At 47.3% G+C, this 16,910-nt stretch overlaps 1 protein-coding gene across 7 annotated transcripts in view; it reads right to left on the bottom strand.

Moving 5' to 3' along the window:
- Window positions 1-116: 116 nt before the first annotated feature.
- Window positions 117-16,910, bottom strand: part of pou2f2a (POU class 2 homeobox 2a) — a 78,637-nt gene continuing 61,843 nt past the window's right edge. For 4 of the 7 annotated variants that reach the window (XM_052065059.1, XM_052065056.1, XM_052065057.1 and 1 more), the window contains 15 exons: window positions 14,276-14,341; window positions 13,374-13,408; window positions 12,538-12,594; window positions 11,147-11,266; window positions 10,490-10,825; window positions 10,099-10,204; window positions 9,928-10,019; window positions 9,404-9,559; window positions 9,170-9,311; window positions 8,911-9,059; window positions 7,972-8,166; window positions 7,574-7,782; window positions 7,239-7,307; window positions 6,461-6,534; window positions 117-5,458 (listed from right to left, as the gene is read on the bottom strand). In XM_052065059.1, the coding sequence (XP_051921019.1) occupies window positions 5,145-5,458; window positions 6,461-6,534; window positions 7,239-7,307; window positions 7,574-7,782; window positions 7,972-8,166; window positions 8,911-9,059; window positions 9,170-9,311; window positions 9,404-9,559; window positions 9,928-10,019; window positions 10,099-10,204; window positions 10,490-10,825; window positions 11,147-11,266; window positions 12,538-12,594; window positions 13,374-13,408; window positions 14,276-14,341 (2,120 nt within the window). In that variant the 3' untranslated portion in view covers window positions 117-5,144. The remainder of the gene's footprint in view (window positions 5,459-6,460; window positions 6,535-7,238; window positions 7,308-7,573; window positions 7,783-7,971; window positions 8,167-8,910; window positions 9,060-9,169; window positions 9,312-9,403; window positions 9,560-9,927; window positions 10,020-10,098; window positions 10,205-10,489; window positions 10,826-11,146; window positions 11,267-12,537; window positions 12,595-13,373; window positions 13,409-14,275; window positions 14,342-16,910) is intronic. The other 3 variants (XM_052065058.1, XM_052065061.1, XM_052065062.1) reach the window with 3 other exon arrangements.

Here is a 16,910-nt window from a genome sequence, read left to right as displayed (position 1 = left end):
CCATGGTCACACGTTCTTTCTGCCATTCATAAATCCTTTGGCCCCATCTGGCGGCGAAACGGTGTCCCTACATGCTTTGATGCTGTAGGAAGAAGCAGTGGGGGTGGGCACCTGTATAGCTTTTGTCTCCTGTTTTTATTTGGATGAATGAAACACGTTCAGTTACAAAAATGACTTAAAATGAACAACACTGTACAATGAACAAGCAGAGTATTTTTTGTTTTTTTTTAAGGGTGGAGGGGGGGTCAAGTTAAACACTAAAAAAAATCGCTACTACGAGGGTTTGGGGCGGGTGGGCTTACATGATGGAAGACACAATAGGAAGTCAAGGAGCAAGATATCATCCATACGTTCAAACATATTCGCCGCAGACTGACAGGGGCAAATAAAACTACACGAACGAGGAAGTTGGCAAATGATCACTCCCAGAGAACCCCCTCAACAAACACGCCAACACACACTCGAATACACCGTTGGGAGTAAACATCGGGGCCAAAGGGGGGCCGGAAGGTAGGGGTATACTGTACTTTGGCAGAAAAAGGACTTGAACTCAAGAAGGGTCGGAACAGCTACAAAGATACCAAGAGAAATTTCATTATCATTGTCGTCAAGATAATCCTAACTCAGATTACCCCCCCCCCCCCCGTCCCCCCAATGACAAATACTCAAAAATATACATTTCATCATCATTATCTTCATTATTTCCCTTTGGATTTGCTGAGGTTGTAAAAGAGCGGCAGGCAGGTCGCTAGGTGACATGATTTGAGAGAGGAATCGAGAAAGTTCGAACTCTTTGGTTTGATTCTTTGAAACGTGGGACTTGTTTTGGGAACGCATGGCTGTGAGAAAAAGCTTTGGACAAAAGTTGCATCGAAAGAAGACGGAAGAAAAGTGATGACAGAAGTCGGAGGACTGCAACATAGCGGAATGCTAGTTAGCTGCTATCACCTTCTCCCAGCAGTTTCATTCCTTTTCTGAAACACTTTTAATCATATTGAAAGCACCTATTTAAGCCTTTTAAAGCAAAAGCCCAAGATTCAAATTTTAAAGAAACCACGATCTCAACCTAAGACTAAAGAACAGTAGCGAAGTGCGAAACCTAGCCCAAAAGTAAAAATGAGTGACATTCCAAGTTGTTTAAAACAAACAAAAAAAATCTGGTTTGTGCTTTTCTACACTAACGGCGGCAAACATTTGAAGAGAGGAAATGTTCACATTCAGCAATGAAGCTGCCAAAGTCTGGCAGAGGTGAAGCGGCGTGGAGCCGACGTCAGGAAGCGGGAGCGCCGCATTCTCTGGGGGCGGGGCATAGACTTTGGTATCATTCGTGAAAGAGGGGCAACCCCCGCCCCGGGAGCCTGAGTTTCACCTCCACGCCGCGGCGCCCCCTCGCCTGGACAGAGAAATATGAATGTCTCCAACAGAGATTCACCGGGGGGGGTTGAACGTGCCACCTGGCGACCGCCGTCCGGCCGCCCTTCCCCGGTTACCCCGGACCCGCTTCCTGATTCTGCGCAGCCGCTCTGTAAGCCCCCCCCCCCCCCCCCCCCCCGAGAAGCTCTTCGAGTTGTGAACAGATTCCTTTTTGGGCCAGATTGGCAAGTCGCTGGCAGGAAGGAAGCATCCAGGGTAAGAGGAGAGGGCGGCCTTCAAAGCTCAACGTGGAGAGCGAGGCTTTTCCAAGGGCAGCGGTTGTCGGGGTTGCACGTGTTGTGTGTGCTGACAAGAGCCCCTTTCACACCGAGCGCATTATCCATTCATCCATCCATTTTCCGATACGCTTTATCCTCACAAGGGTCGCAGGGCTGGGGTGGGGGGGGGGGGGGGGGGGGGTGCCGGAGCCTATCCCGGTTGTCTTCGGGCAGTAGGCGGAGGACACCCTGAACCGGTTGCCAGCCAATCGCAGGGCACACAGAGACGAATAGCTAATAATAGCGAAATTTGCAATACTGCCACCTGCAGGACCGGGGGAGAACTTGACGAATTTCAGCCAATTTGGCTTTTCAGAACAATCGTAAAGACCAAATTCAAAGCAATTTTAGCAGCGCCTGATTTTTTTGCGTGCGGTGTGAAACCGCCGCCGACATCGCGACAGGTGTTTGCAATGACATCATCGCTTTTTCGGCCACGGAGCTGCGACGTGTGAAAGCGCAAAAGGCAGATGAGCGCTGGATCCTCTGTTATGGTTGCGTTGTGCGAATTTTTTTCAGAGCTCCCAAGTGTGAAAGAGGCACACGTGTCAGACCCCAAACTTGCGTCAGCACAACATCCTGGAGTCATCCCCCACAACCACATTTTTTTTTGTTTGTTTAAAGCATTCATCTATTTGGTTTATCATCAGAGAATATGAGGTATATGATGAACTCTCTCTTTTACATCCACCACTTGGATGAAGAAAAACAAAAGATCAACAAAACAAAGGAAAAGTTTACGGGACGAAATTGATTCACAATTAAAAAAAAAAAACATCCTTTGTGTTTTGCGTCTTTTTTGGTCACACAGCAGTAAAGCTTTCATAGTTTCTCTGCGGAGAAAAACGTTTCAACACGCCAAGGTCAACTTTTTGCTCTGCTTACAAACACGTTACTGTACAAAAAAAAATAAAAATAAAAAATCTTCAGGGGGTCCTCGGTTTACGACGGCATAAGCCAAAATGATACGCCACAGTCAACCACGAACTTACGCTAATGGAGTAGTCATAATTACAGTGAATATTTACACGACAAACACTTCCAGGCCATCAATATAAAACATACGAGAAAAAAAAACGGTAAGTACGGTGGTGACTGAGCACCAAATTCCAAGTTCCAAGCGCAACGTTCGGAAAGCTCGTACGCCGGGACCGCCGTAAACCGAGTACCGCCTGCATTTTCAAAGTCACGAGAAAGCTTCTCATTGCATTTGGTTTGAAGTAAATCGGCGGGGGGGTTCGGGGGGTGGGGGTGGGGGTGAACAACATCGTCGCATCCATCCCAGAAGATTATGAAAACAAAATAAGTTAAATAAATAGCAAGGAACAAAACTCAACCCTACCCTGAATAAATAGTACAATCAAAAGTCTAAATTTCAAAATAAGAGAGAGAGAGAGATAGTTAAACGATTTGGTCTAAAATCAAGTCAATGTTTTTAAGTATCTTTTTTTTTCTTTTCTTTTTTTAAATACATTGGCAATAAGTAAGCAGTAGTAGAACATAGATCTTTTTTTTCTTTTTTTTTGGTACTACAAAAATTCTATAGAAGCACTAACAGATACATTCCGTCTAAGAGTCCACGTGGACAAAAAGGCTTGACCTTCGAGGAGCCAAACTCCGCGTGGAAGCCGAGTCATCTTTGGGTAAATGCCTGCCTGCGACTGTGGGGGGCGCCAGCGAGCCTGGAAAGTCATCATGGCGACATAATGTCTCATAATTTGGTGCTCACGAGAACAGCCCAAACATACTAAACTGCTCCGTTTGGCCTGACCGTCACTTTATGCGTATTTGGTTTGTTTGGTTTTTGGACAAAATTCTGGAAGCTTTTTTTTTTTTTGTTTATCCAACCACCTGATTATTATTATTTTTTTTAGCACACCAACAAAAAAAAAACCCAAATAAAATAAGGAGCTTTGTGTCGTAAGCGAGCGGGTTGTTCAAAACGAGTGGTCATAAGCACTAAAAGGTACAGTACAATAAAACGGCATCACGGCAACCCGACAAAAGCGAAGGATTTCTTTGAAAAGAAAACTCAGTTCAGTGAGGTCGTTCGCGTTTGCTTCCATCCGCGGGGCCGCAGAGGGAGGCTGGAGTGGGGGGGGCCCCCCCCGCCTGGCAGATATTTGGCGCTCCGCCTGTGCTACACACTGATGGCGCCGCCCCTCCTCCCTCCGCACACATTTTGGTTGGTGATTTTTGGTTTGCTTTGTTCAGTCCTCTTTTTTTTTGTCGTTGTCTCTTTTTGGTTTGGGTTTATTTTTGGTATCCCTTTAGAAAAGGTGTGACGTCACAGCCGTGTGTCCCACCCTAAGCCCGGTGAGCAGTCCACTGGGCAAAAACTGACCCATTTTCGGGGGTTCAACCGACTTACCCCGAACATGGTCCGACAAACCTGCGCCACAGGTGGTGCAACTGAACCATCCCGTTTTGTTATTCAACCGGGAAACTTTCCATGCGGGGATTTAAAGTTGCGCTTCTGACCCCGGTCATGACGGTTTGTGGTACCGAGTCCTGGTTTGTACTCCCATTCCGCCGCGAACTCGTCAGGGTGTCAAGGGTCTCAGACGAGGCTCTTGGAGAAGAACTCGAAGCCTTGGGGGGGGGGGGGATGCTTTGGTTTCCGTTTTGAGCATTAAAATGGCAGCGGGACGTGTGGACGGATGGCTGCGATGGATGACGACATGGAAACGGGTTGATTGGCGAAAGGGCAGCGCTGAGCGATTGCGGCTTCCGATCCAAGAGGCGATGAGATGATGATGATGATGATGATGATGATGATGAGCTACATCTAAAGGCAATGCGAAGCTAATTGTAGCATCTTGATGAAATGGCTGACAATGCACGTGTAGCAGTGGAGTCCTGGTCCTGGATAGCTTGACTATTTATTTACATGTCCTTGGAATAAAGCTTTTCTCTCCGTACTTTTTGGTATTTGGGATTTTGGTATGGTTGTCTTTTTTTTTTTTTTGTCATTGTGTGTTCGTCCTCCTCCTCCTCCTCAGGTCTATTTTTGGTTTCAAGCGTCTCCTCCTCCGCTTTTCTCATCAGACCCGCAAAATAAATAGATTTTAAAAATCCTCCGTGGTCTTCTTTTGTCATTTTTGGTTTCGGCGGCGGATGGCAGGCCTCTCCGCTTTTTCTTCTCTTGCTCAGAGAGCGTCGAGGTGCCGCGCTGATGCTAATGAAACAAACTAAAAAAAAAAGATTTTTGGTTTCGGTCTTCCCCTTCCCGCCCCTCCCCCCTTCTCCCCCAACTCTTTCCCTCCCTCCTTCGCTCCTCTTCTGTGGGTTTTTTTGGCATCGGAAAGCGCAGGAGGGAAGGACGGAGGGCGTCGGGAGAAGAAGAAGAAGAAGAAGAAAAGCGCAAGGGAGAGGAAGAGCTAGCTTTGGTGTGAAAGGCCAGAGAGGCCCGGCTTTCTTCCTTCCTCCTCTCTGATTGGCCGCCCGGCGCTGTCACTCCATCTTGGGGCTGTGTGCCATTTCGCCGGATGAGCAGGAGGAGGCGGGGCTGGAGCAGGGGGAGGGGGAGCAAAGGGTGGGGCTGATGCTGCTGGCCGAGGGGGCGAAGGGAGAAGGGCGCGAGGCCTTGGCCACGGCCGCGCTCAGCAGGCCGGCGCCCGGGCCCTGGCCCATGTGGAGGAGGGCCGGGTGGTTGAGGAAAAGGGAGGACGCCAAGCCGCCGCCCTGGCCGCCCGATGCCCCCAGCATCATCTTGCCGCCGCCCTCAAGACTGGAAAGGGGCAGCTGGCCACCACTGGCCGCCAGGGCTGAGGGACACACAAATTGCAAAAGGGTGAGAAGAACGTACGCCGTTGCGCATGGAATACCGAATGACGTATGTATCCGTGTACGGTGGTACCTCGACTTACGAACGTCTCATCATACCAAATGTTCCAGTTACGAAACGCCTCAAGAGGAAAATATTGCAATCGCAAAAGGTCCATATACAGGTTGGAGTGCGAGTCACTGCTTTGAGTTTCGTGAACGCAACATACTTCTAGCTGCTCTGCCATTGGCTATTACCGAGCCTCATCCTGGCATCCCATTGGCTAAGAGGGACCTCGACCAAATGTGTCTGTGTGTAGGTAGATAAACAGATAGAGCTGTGCCTATGCAGCGCCCTTGACATTTGCCCCCCCATGTGTTACTGTGTTACTGCAAAGAGGCCCCCCCCCCCACACACACGCCTCTTGGTCGATTGCGATCGACGTATTGGACACCCCTGCCTTAAAAACAGAGGTAATTCACGGATTAGCTTAGCACTTAGCGCCGTTGTCTGCGCATGAGCGGTGATTCAGTCATCTGATTGGTTGCCCTTCATGTCAATCAAGTTGTATGTATTCAGCACCGTTGTTTTAACGCAGCGCCATCGCCGAGGCGTTTTCGTTTTGGCCACCGGTGCTAAAGGGTACAAGGGGGAGGCCGCAATGAAAAGAAAAGAAAAAAAGTCTTAGGATGCAAAACGCTTTTTTATATTTGGAAGAATTTTATTTGTTTAATTTTCAGAATAAAATATACTGTATGTGTCACAGTCAAGGCTGCATTGATAGTTCAACGGATTTCAAAAAGATGAATTTATGACAGCCCTCATATTTTTTTGTTCATTCACGTTCTAGAAAGTGTTTTTATATTTGAGGGCTTGCACAGCACTGAATTGGGCTGTCGCGCGCCACCAAATTTTTTTCCTGGCCCAAACATTCCTCGGTAAAACGGAGCAAATTTGATGATGTTTTGAAATGAAGTGGAGTTCTCGTCCGGCAAACACACACCTTGAATAGTGGCCAGGGGATTGTTACCGAGGAGGGCTTGGTTCATCCCCGTGTTAACACCCATCACAGTGTTCCTGGTGTGTCACACGCACACACGCAGCAGCACACGTGCAAAGCGGACATACAGGCAGAAGAGAAAGGATTAAGAAGAAAGGTTAGCAGCTTCAAAAAAAAAAAAGAAAAGCAGGATACACAATACAGTGAAACCTCAAACAACGAATGGCTTTTTCTTCGTCTTTTTTTTTCCGTGTTTGCGCTTCATCCATCAACTCAGTATCAACGCGAACGTTAAATGGTGAGATGATGATGATGCAATATAACCTCCAAATGGATAGGTTCGATTTCCATGATTTCCAGTGGGGGGAGTGGGGGGGCGCTTAGGATTGTGAACAAATTGAGGAGCGTCCCGGAAAATAAACGCGGTTTGATTTGGGAAAAGGTTCCACTGTAAATGCAAGCAAACAGGTGCAAAAAGACTTGGAGATGTTTGGTCAGGTGTAAAAATGAAACCAAAAGGAGCAAAGAGCAGTTTGCCGTGTTTTTTTTTTTTTTTTTTTTGCATCAAAGCTGCACGGTTCAGCGTGTTCTCATGAGAATTTCAAAGGAAACTGCAGAAGGTAAACAACCTCAACACACTCCAGCCAAGTGCAGGGCGTCAAACCCCCCCCAAGTGAATTTGTCAAGAATTCTCTTAAATTCTCACGAGAACAGCCAGCCTCCTTGCAATGAGGCTCGCGTACGGCCCGTGACGCACGCGTGACGCGCTCGTCGTCCTCACCTCAAGTTTGCAGCGAAGTCGCTGATGTAGCTCGACACCTCGCCGTTCTTTTTACCCACACGCCACAAGCTGCGAACACACACGTGCGCACAAGATCAGAACGCCTTGTTAGGACGATGCCGCTGCCTCGAGTCTGACTGAGGAGCTGCAAATAACTGACCGCAAAGAGTTTGAAATGGCGCGGGTACGCCACCAGATGGCAGCAAAGCACTTAAAATAGAGAGGTTCATTATTTAAAAAACAAACAAAAAAAAATTTCTTGGAGCAGATGATTGTTTTAATCTTGATTTGTTTTAATCGCGTTGCGGTCTGCGTGTTCTCGGCACGCATCTTACCCGGCGTTAAGATTGAGGGCGCTGTGGCCGAGGGTGGCCGGGCTGGCCGTGCTGCGCGGAGGAGCGGCGGGAGGAGCCGGAGGAGGTGTCACTGGGGATGGGGCGGAGCTAGAGGTGAGGCTGGAGGTCAAAGGGCAGATCGGGGACATGGTGGTCGCCGCTGTGCTACTGAGACTGGTCACGGCCTGGGACAGCTGGTTGCTGGTCATCTTAGGGCCAAGAAAAAGAGAGTAGATCAGACATATATGGAACCCATGTTGATTGTAGCTGTCGGTATTACGATTGTGAGCGGGTCCTTGAAGGGAAAAAATAAAATAAAATCTTCACTGCAAAGGGGTGGAAGTACCAAGACGGCATTTACGGAGCAGGTCAAATGTCAAAGTTACGGGCTGACGCACCACGGGCTGTAGCAGGTGGGGTTGTGCGCAGGCGGGGGCATTGGCGGGTTGGCTGGGCAGGGGAGGGGTGGAGCTGCTGGGGTTGATGCGCTTCTCCTTCTGCCGGCGGTTGCAGAACCACACGCGAATCACCTCCTTCTCCATGTTGAGCTGCTCAGCGATCAGCAGGATCTCCTCTGAGGTAGGCTTTTGGTTCTGCAACGACAGCTCGGCTCATTCAGCCCACGCCGACCGTCGCGTTTTACGCTTCGCTTTGGCACTTAAGGAGAAAGTGCAAATCTTTCTTTAAAAATTCGACGCCGAGTGATGCAAAGAGAAAAAAGCTCGAGGCTAACACACTGCAGGATTTTAGCGCACCTCCCAACATGTCAAGCTTGTGATGAAATCCAGATCAGATGACATCAGCGCAGTCTTATTGGCCACCCGATACAGTAAAAGTGACATTGATATTCTGGATATTCGTTTATTTTTAAAAAACTAACAAAAAAAGGTTGAACGAATAACTGAACTGCTTTATTGAAGAAGTTAAAATTGTGAAAAAGAGACAAAAATATGTATTCATCTTTTTTTTCTCAGCATTTAAACAATGTTTACTAAAAATATTTGTTTTTGTCAAAAAACGAATTTTGTTTTGAATTAGCATTGCTGTGAAATGCTCCTCTACAAGACAACAAATATTTTAGATCATCCGTAGCCGTCTCAGCATTGACTCCAAAAGTAAAATGCATTTGATTTACTTTTTTAATCGATGGATTTTGGATCGGCATAATCTCATAACATTAAATTGATAATTGCAAAGAAAATGTAAAAGCGCCCTATTTCATTTTATACTTTGGATTTCAATTCAATAACAATATTTTTAAAATAGCTGGTGACAAAAACGTTTTTTTTTTTTGCGTCACAGAAGAAAATAGAAGAAAAAGGTGCCCCGCATCTTACCGTCAAGAAAGCACGCTCCAGGGCAACGCGTACATTGGTCTCGATGCTGGTTCTCTTCTTCCTGCGGCGGCCGGGCATGCCGTCGAAGCCCAGCGAGGGCGAGGACAGCGAGCTGGGGCTGGGAAGGGTGCTGTCGATGGACATGGTCTCTGGAAAGGGCAAGGCAAGGTCACCAACGCGCCGTCACAATCCACCCAACTCGGCATCGTCATCGCCGCGATCACATTAAGCCGAACAAAGAAGGGACGAGGGGTGGAACCTGCGTCGTTGAGCCACTTCTCCAGCAGCGGTTTCAGCTTGCACATGTTCTTAAAGCTCAGGTTGAGGGCCTCGAAGCGGGAGATGGTGGTCTGGCTGAAGTCGTTGCCGTACAGCTTCCCCATGGCCAGGCCCACGTCTCCCTGCGCGGACGGCCGCTAACGTTGACTCGCCGCAAGGAACCGCCCGACGGACGCGGGGGGGGGGGGGGGGGGGGGGGTCGGACGTCCTTTACCTGCGTGAAGCCCAGTTTGATGCGTCTCTGTTTGAAAGTGCGGGCGAACTGCTCCAGCTCCTCCAGATCGCTGGGCTCCTCGGGGTGAGAGGGCACGGGGGCTACCGAGGTCAGGCCTCCTCCGCCCCCTGCGCTCACCTCCATGCTCTTGTCTCGCTGAAATGGGAAAAGCGCCATTAGCACCTCGACCGCAACGCATCTGACGTTTGCGAATGTTCTTTTCATGTCTTCTAGTCATGCATCCATTTTAATGAAGGAGATGAGAGAAACATGTTTGTCGGCTATTTTTATTGTTCTGTTATATTTTATTATTATTTTTTTAATCGTATGGAATGATGGAGCTCTAGAATGTTCTGAACTTCTGTTGCATTTTTTTCCCTTTTTGTTTTTTTGGGGGAGAAATTTGAGCTGCCTCAATTTTTCTTGGCCAACCGTAATGACATTGCGCGCAGAATTTCACAGAAAGAAAGCAAATGCGGTTCCTTGTTTAAAAGAGAGCGTTTGCAGCGTGAATTCTTCCCTACCTGTGCTTGCAGTCCCATTCGACTCTGAGCAGACAGTAGGCTCCCTTGGTTTGGTTGAGGTAGCGGAATAAGATTTGGTGTCGATAGGAGTCCTGAAATCAAGAAAGAAGTAAACGATGGGATCCCTTCGGAATAAAACACCTCCCCTCCACCGACCCCCGGTCACGCTACCTTGCTGGCTCTGCTGCGCTTGCGGGAGGAGGAACTGCGCAGGTGACGGCAGCGAGTGGCCGGGCACCAACATCAGCTGCTGGAGCTGCAGTAACTGCTGGATGTCCTAAATGAAGACCAGACCACATCACACCAAGACCACGTCAAACAATAAGACGGCAGCAGAAGTGCGGGTGGAGGCAGAAGGAGGGAGGAGGGGGGGGGGCATGCCAGGTGAAAAAAAGGAATTATGAAACAGGGGTACTCAAACTTTCACCTCCGATTCTGATCGCCGGTCAAAGAGAACTAACTTGTGCAATATTTGACCCCAAATACGGGTAAACCTCCACCTGCTTTGCAATCTGCAACTTGCTCAGGAAGCATTCGAGGGCTCCCGATTGGCTGCCAGTACCTGGGCGGTGAGCTGGATTGGCTGAGAGAGGGCAAGCTGGGGTGGAGGAGGTGGGGCAGGGACGCTTTGGGCAGTGTGTTCCTGTGTGCTCTGTCCCTGACCCTGCTGGCCTGTTTGTCCCGCCTGCTGCTGCTGCGCCTGCTGCTGCTGCCGCTTGTGGGCCTGCTGATTGGCTGCCGCGGCGGCCGCTGCCTGAGCTTGCTGCGTGGCCTGGGCGGCGGCGTGGGCGGCGTGAGCGGCGTGCGCGGCGCTGGACTGCTGCACGGCGGCGGCCAGCAGCTGAGCCTGGGCCTGCTGCAACAGGAGCTGCTGCTGCGCCGGCAACAGAGCCGTGAGCTGCAAGCGGCGCCGCGGCGAGAGAGAGCAAGTGTTCAGAAGTCTCGGGCCAAAAAAAGCAAAAGCAAAGAGCGAGCGCAAGAGCGAAAAGGCGCGAGTGGATGGATGGCTGCGGTGTTCGGACTCACCTCTTGGTTGCCATTTTGGAACGCTGTTCATTTCAGTCAACAAATTCATATCTACAAAGCGCTACCTTTGTGTTATATTTTGTTTCTCTTTGAATTGTCTTGTGCATGAAACGTGCGATACGAATAAACCCGCCTTGGCCGAAGTGCATGATTCTGAACGGCAACCTGCTCGCGTGTGCGCGTGAGGTCTCACCCCCGCAAGCTGGGAGCCGGTCAGCATGAGTTGTGTGTGTTGCAGCGCCGTCTGGGAGGGGGTGGGCCCGTGAGAGGGAGTCAGTGCCGGGGATGGTTCGCCACACTCTTCCATCTTATTCTAAAAGGAACAACGGGAAACGTGAACAGACAACCTGCTGCCTTGCTCATGTGGGGGGGGGGGGGGGGGGGGACAATCATATTACAAGGCTTAGTGTATGAATTCAAAACACTGAAGTCATCTGTTCTAGTCATCACTTCCAGCGCACCAAAATACCAAAAAAAAAGTTTTTGAACATTTTCAATTTGAAAAATAGACTAATAAAAACATACACTACTTACATCATTTAATTCATTCATTCATTTTCCGAGCCGCTTGATCCTCACTAGGGTCGCGGGGGGTGCTGGAGCCTATCCCAGCTGTCTCCGGGCAGTAGGCGGGGGACACCCTGAATCGGTTGCCGGCCAATCGCAGGGCACACAGAAACGAACAACCATTCGCACACACACTCACACCTAGGGACAATTTAGAGTGTTCAATCAGCCTGCCACGCATGATTTTGGAATGTGGGAGGAAACCGGAGCACCCGGAGAAAACCCACGCAGGCCCGGGGAGAACATGCAAACTCCACACAGGGAGGCCGGAGCTGGAATCGAACCCAGTACCTCTGCACTGTGAAGCCCACGTGCTAACCACTGGACTACCGGGCCGCCCACATCATTTAATAGATTGTTAAAAAAAAAATTATATATATATATATATATATATATATATATATATATATATATATATATATATATATTATATATATGAGCATCTTGATAATTCAATTGGCCATGCCGGGGGGGGGGGGGGGTTATAATACTTCAAGACATACAGAATATTACAGTGCACCGTATCCCCCTTAGTGTTGACTTTTTTGGGGGTGGAGAGAACATTTTTATAACCTATTTTCATAAAAATTTTCCATGTCAACCCAGCATGCAGAATTGTGTGACTCCAGAGAATTTTGCAGGGCATTTTGTGTGACAAAACGCAATTGGTGTGTTATTCTTTTCACTTGCACAAAGCCATGACTATACCGTCCAGGGTGGATCATGTCTCAACTAGAAAAGACGGGACTCTTCCCGCCCACTCGTTTGCATTTCTTCCACGGCATATGCAAATGTTGGCTTTATTTAGGCATTCTGGGAAATGGAGGGTGTGTGTGGGGTGGGGGGGGGGGGGAATAGCGCCATACTGGCGTGCTTGTTTACTTAGGGCAGGAACACAAAAGCAGCGAGTCGGAACGCCAGCGCTTGCCGTCAAGCAATTTTCCGCGCCACGTTAAGACACAAAAGACGAGCAAACACGAAGACGCGCACGCAGGCACAGGCACAAAAGCCACTTACCTTGCCGCCGCTCAGGCTCGGTGAAAGGGAAAAGGGATTGACCTTCATTGACTGAGCCTTGATGAAGAGAAAAAAGGACAGAACCGAAGGACTGATTGAAGAACTGATTTTTCATTTCCAAGGAGAGCACACACAAAAAGAAATGCGGCAATCATTTCGCTCGGACTCAAATGTTTTACCCGCGTACCCATTTTGGGACACCGCCTTTACGACAGTGGGGATTCAAATCCATATTGCGTCGCCGCAAACGGCCATCCTTTTTCGACAACACTTCTCCTCATTTGGGACACCTGTGTGCTGGAGCTGATTTCAGCTGACTTTAGGCAAGAGGGTAGGTATGCTCTGGACTGGTTGCCGCTTAACTCATTCACTCCCAAAGACGTTTTTAAACGTCTTTTCAGACTTGGTCTAGAATTGGCTGGTACTGAGTGAGTTTTAATATCTAATGGCGGCCCGGGGGACAGTGTGCCACTCTGTCGGATCATTACATACCATCAATGCAAATCCAAAAGTGCACTTTTGGATTTGGACTGAAAAGGTCTGGTGTCCGAAGCAGCCAGGCTGCAAAAAGGATGTTGTGATGACGCAAAAAAAAAAAACAAAAACTAAGATATCAAGGTTAGCCTCATGTCGTTAGCTTCGGCTAGCCTGAAAGCCACCAATGGGTGCGCAAACGGTTGTCAATGTGTGTGCCCTGAGATTGACTGGCAAGCATTCCAGGCTGTCATCGGCCTCTCGCAACCAAAAGTCAGCTGGGTAGGGCTCCAGCTCACCCAATAGCGACCCTCATTTGGACCAGCGCTCTCGGAACCGGGATGGGAGCGGTGATGACGTACCTGGTGATTAGATTCGGCTCCATTGCGCTCGGATTCTGCATGGAAAGACAAAAGCAAGCAATGAGGACAGACGTAGCTACGACACACCGAGTGCAGTTTCCTCAACAGTGGTGGAATAAAAAGGAAGAGGTGGGGGTGGGGGGGGGGGGCTCCAGAGTGTACTTTATACACAATGATGCACTGACATGCAAGTAGATAGACATGACTGAAAAAAATCCAAACATGGTTGAAATTATGATCATTCAAATTGAATGCTCGAAGATTTGATCATGAGAATTGGAGAAAAACGGGCAGCAAAATAAAGACAAAATTGAGTTTTATACTAATGGCCAGTCAATGTCTAGCAATTGTGAAGATCACCTAACAATTTCCACTAACAACATGACAAAGGTCGCATGAGGACCACGAGTGATACACAAAAGAATCACTGAACTAAAAGCTCAAAGATTTATGGTATAGTATTTTCATCCATTACGTGACATTTAAAAAGTACCATTCAGTCATCTTTAACTTCAGCACAATACAGTTTTGCATTCAGTATTTTTGAATCTTTTTTTATTATTTTAACATCGTTCAGAATAATTTTTAAATCCCTAAATTCAAATTGGGTGTAATGTTCAACGAGGCGACGGCATTTGAATGTTGGTCATGATCGTAGTACTTGAAGACGAACCGCTCGCTTTATAACATTCCATATTGTGCCGCAAAGCTCATTTTCAGGCTTGTGCCATGCACGAGTTGGATCCTGGATCGGGCACCAAAACATCCACCAGTAGAGTTTAGTCTCACCAATAAATAACACGTAGTTGTCCTTTTAGTACTGTGAAAGCTGTACTCGTTTGCTCGTTTGCATATACTCGTACTGAAGTTGAGAATGTGAGCAGAGTTGTGGTCGTCATCACCTGTGCTGTCCAGCGGCGAGTTAGCTCCAAGTTTCTCAAGTTCAGCTGGCCTTGGCATCCTGATTTCTGCAACACACAAATGCACGTTTTCAAATCTGGGCCTCGCAGAGCATTTTGATGACGACAACAGGAAAGAGAGGAGCCTTGAGGTGCAGGGTGGGAGTGCTGTCAGACCACAGCGACGCCCCCCCCCCCCACACACACACTGTACACGGAAGGTGGGTGAATCTCTCACATCAAGTGCACCAGGGCCCACTTGCTTTCATTCATTCATACTTTCCAATTAAAGAGAGTAGGCTGGGGCTAAATTTAACGCAAGATATTTTGCGTGGGAGCACTTTTTGGATCCGTTACAGGTCTCGTGTGTGTGTCATCCGTTGCGGGTCTTCGTGGATTCATGGTTGAAACTGTTCACATTTTTGTACTATTTAAGGATTTTGTTTCAATTTTTTTTTTCCCCTTGCCAATAAACCGCAAGATGAAGTCGCAGTGCAGTTCGAGAGCCTCCCCTTTCATGCGCAAACACACACACACACACACACACACACACTCGCACATAGCCACTTCCTTTTTATGAAAACATGCAAATCTGCCCAACGACTAACTAATTATATCGTGCCACCTGCATAATAAACTCAACCCCCCCCCCCCACTCTCCTCTTTCCGCTCTATACTTTTTGAAGTATAGAGTGAATTAATTTGCAAAAGTTGATCTACTTCAATTAGTGTTGTTAGCTTCCGAAAAAGTTGCGGTCTTTTAAGCCTTTAAGCCTGAACGCAACACGCAAGTCCATGACTCATAAATCAGATTACTTTTGAGGTTACTTAAAAGATTGCCTACACTACTAAAGCTTTCGTGAATTCATTCACTCGTCATGTCCCAATTTTTTGTACAACACAGCTTCTTATTTTGACACCATTTGGGTTGCGGAAACAGAGGAGAAAAAAAAAACTTGAAAGCACAGTTGGCACAAGTTGACTCCTGGTGCGAGGCGTTCGGGGGGGGTTGTGTGTCCTTCTTTCCGGGTAATAAAAAAGCCATAATGTCTTTTTGCTGGCAAGCTTGCACGGCGGACAGAAGTCCCGGCCAATATCGATTCCCAGATGACACGAAGAGGTTAGCGGCTAACGTAACGGCTGAATGGTGTGCGGAGGGAACAGTACATCAAGATGCTTTGGTGCCCTCTCACTTCCCCACGTTACTTCCCCATTATAAGATTAGTAGCGTGTGTTACTTACTGGTAACATTAGCATGTTCAAACACCCCACACGCACAAGCAGATAAGAGTACCGCCTTTTCACGTCATTTTCAAGGAAACTCATTTGGCCCAGCGGCCTATCGAGTGCCATCTCAGCAGTTTCTGTACAACATTTTGTGCTGTATAATCCGGTGTCATGTTTTATATGATGCAATGCACACACTCAATTCTAAATAATTTACTCTGGCCGAAGCTCTTCGAGAAACTTATGACCACGGTGAGGAGAAATTCAATCATTAAAAAAAAAAAATAATAATCTATACACTATAAGGGATTATTTTACCAATGCTCCTATGCCAGTCGACACAATATGATGAATTTATTCCATTTGGCTTTAGTTTATTTGTCCTTCTATGCAGTTTCTCTGGTGGCTAGCGAAAAAAAAAATACTTTGGAGTTGTTTATGAGAGCAAAGCTTTCCTTCCAATGAAAAACGCTGCACAGTGGTGCCCTTAAGATATGATTTTAACTCATTCGGTATCAGCCAATTCTGGACCAAGTCTGAAAAGATGTTTAAAAACGTCTTTGGGAGTGAATTGAGTTCATTTGTCCCGTGACCACACTTGTGACTCAAGCCACTGCAGTTTCAAGTCATCTTTCACGAAGGAAATGAATGGAAACAACGAACATTTGATGACGTGTGACATCTCAGCTCCTCGCAAAGGACAAAGACGATATCACTGAGTGCTGTTATGCTGAATGTCTAAGTTGCCTTGTTTGAGTTGAAATTTCAGTTCCTGAAAGGGTCCATAAATTACCCATTACGTGTTGGCGTTAGCATTAAAATTGCAAACTAGAGGCTAAGCTTTGTGTTTCTCTGAAATATACATGTAAATCTCATTATTTTATGTTTAACTTGACACTACACTTCAACCGAGCGTGGAAATAAACAACTTGAAGCCTCTTTTTTTTTTTCCGAACAATTGTTGACTATTTGCCATTAAGCGAGCTTAGTTCACTGTCACAATGCAGTGCTCAGAACTAAAAAAAAACCTAATCTGGGTCACTAGTATCTCAAGACACAAATATATCTTTCATACAAAAGAAAAGTTTTCAATCACATTGGTTAATTTTTTCAAAAATTGAACGAAGAAAACAACATTTGTTGCGTCTTACTTTCATCTAGTTAGCATGGCCTTTGGAGGACTAAAAAAAAAATCAAACAGGCGGGAAACTAAAATTGCTCAAGGAGCATTGACTGTTTCAGATTACCGTCTACTTAATTGCCCTTTTTTTTAATGATTATAATTATTTTCATTAAAATAGGGAGTGCTTTACACAGCAATTGTTCCCCAGCCGACGATCGGGGCAATGTTATGACGAAAAGGGTTGTTAAATGCATTAAATACATAAATGCAACTGAACAATGAAATAAA

Source organism: Hippocampus zosterae, chromosome 5, assembly GCF_025434085.1.
Source record: "Hippocampus zosterae strain Florida chromosome 5, ASM2543408v3, whole genome shotgun sequence".
Lineage (NCBI taxonomy): Eukaryota > Metazoa > Chordata > Actinopteri > Syngnathiformes > Syngnathidae > Hippocampus > Hippocampus zosterae.
This window is presented reverse-complemented; position numbering and strand designations above follow the sequence as displayed.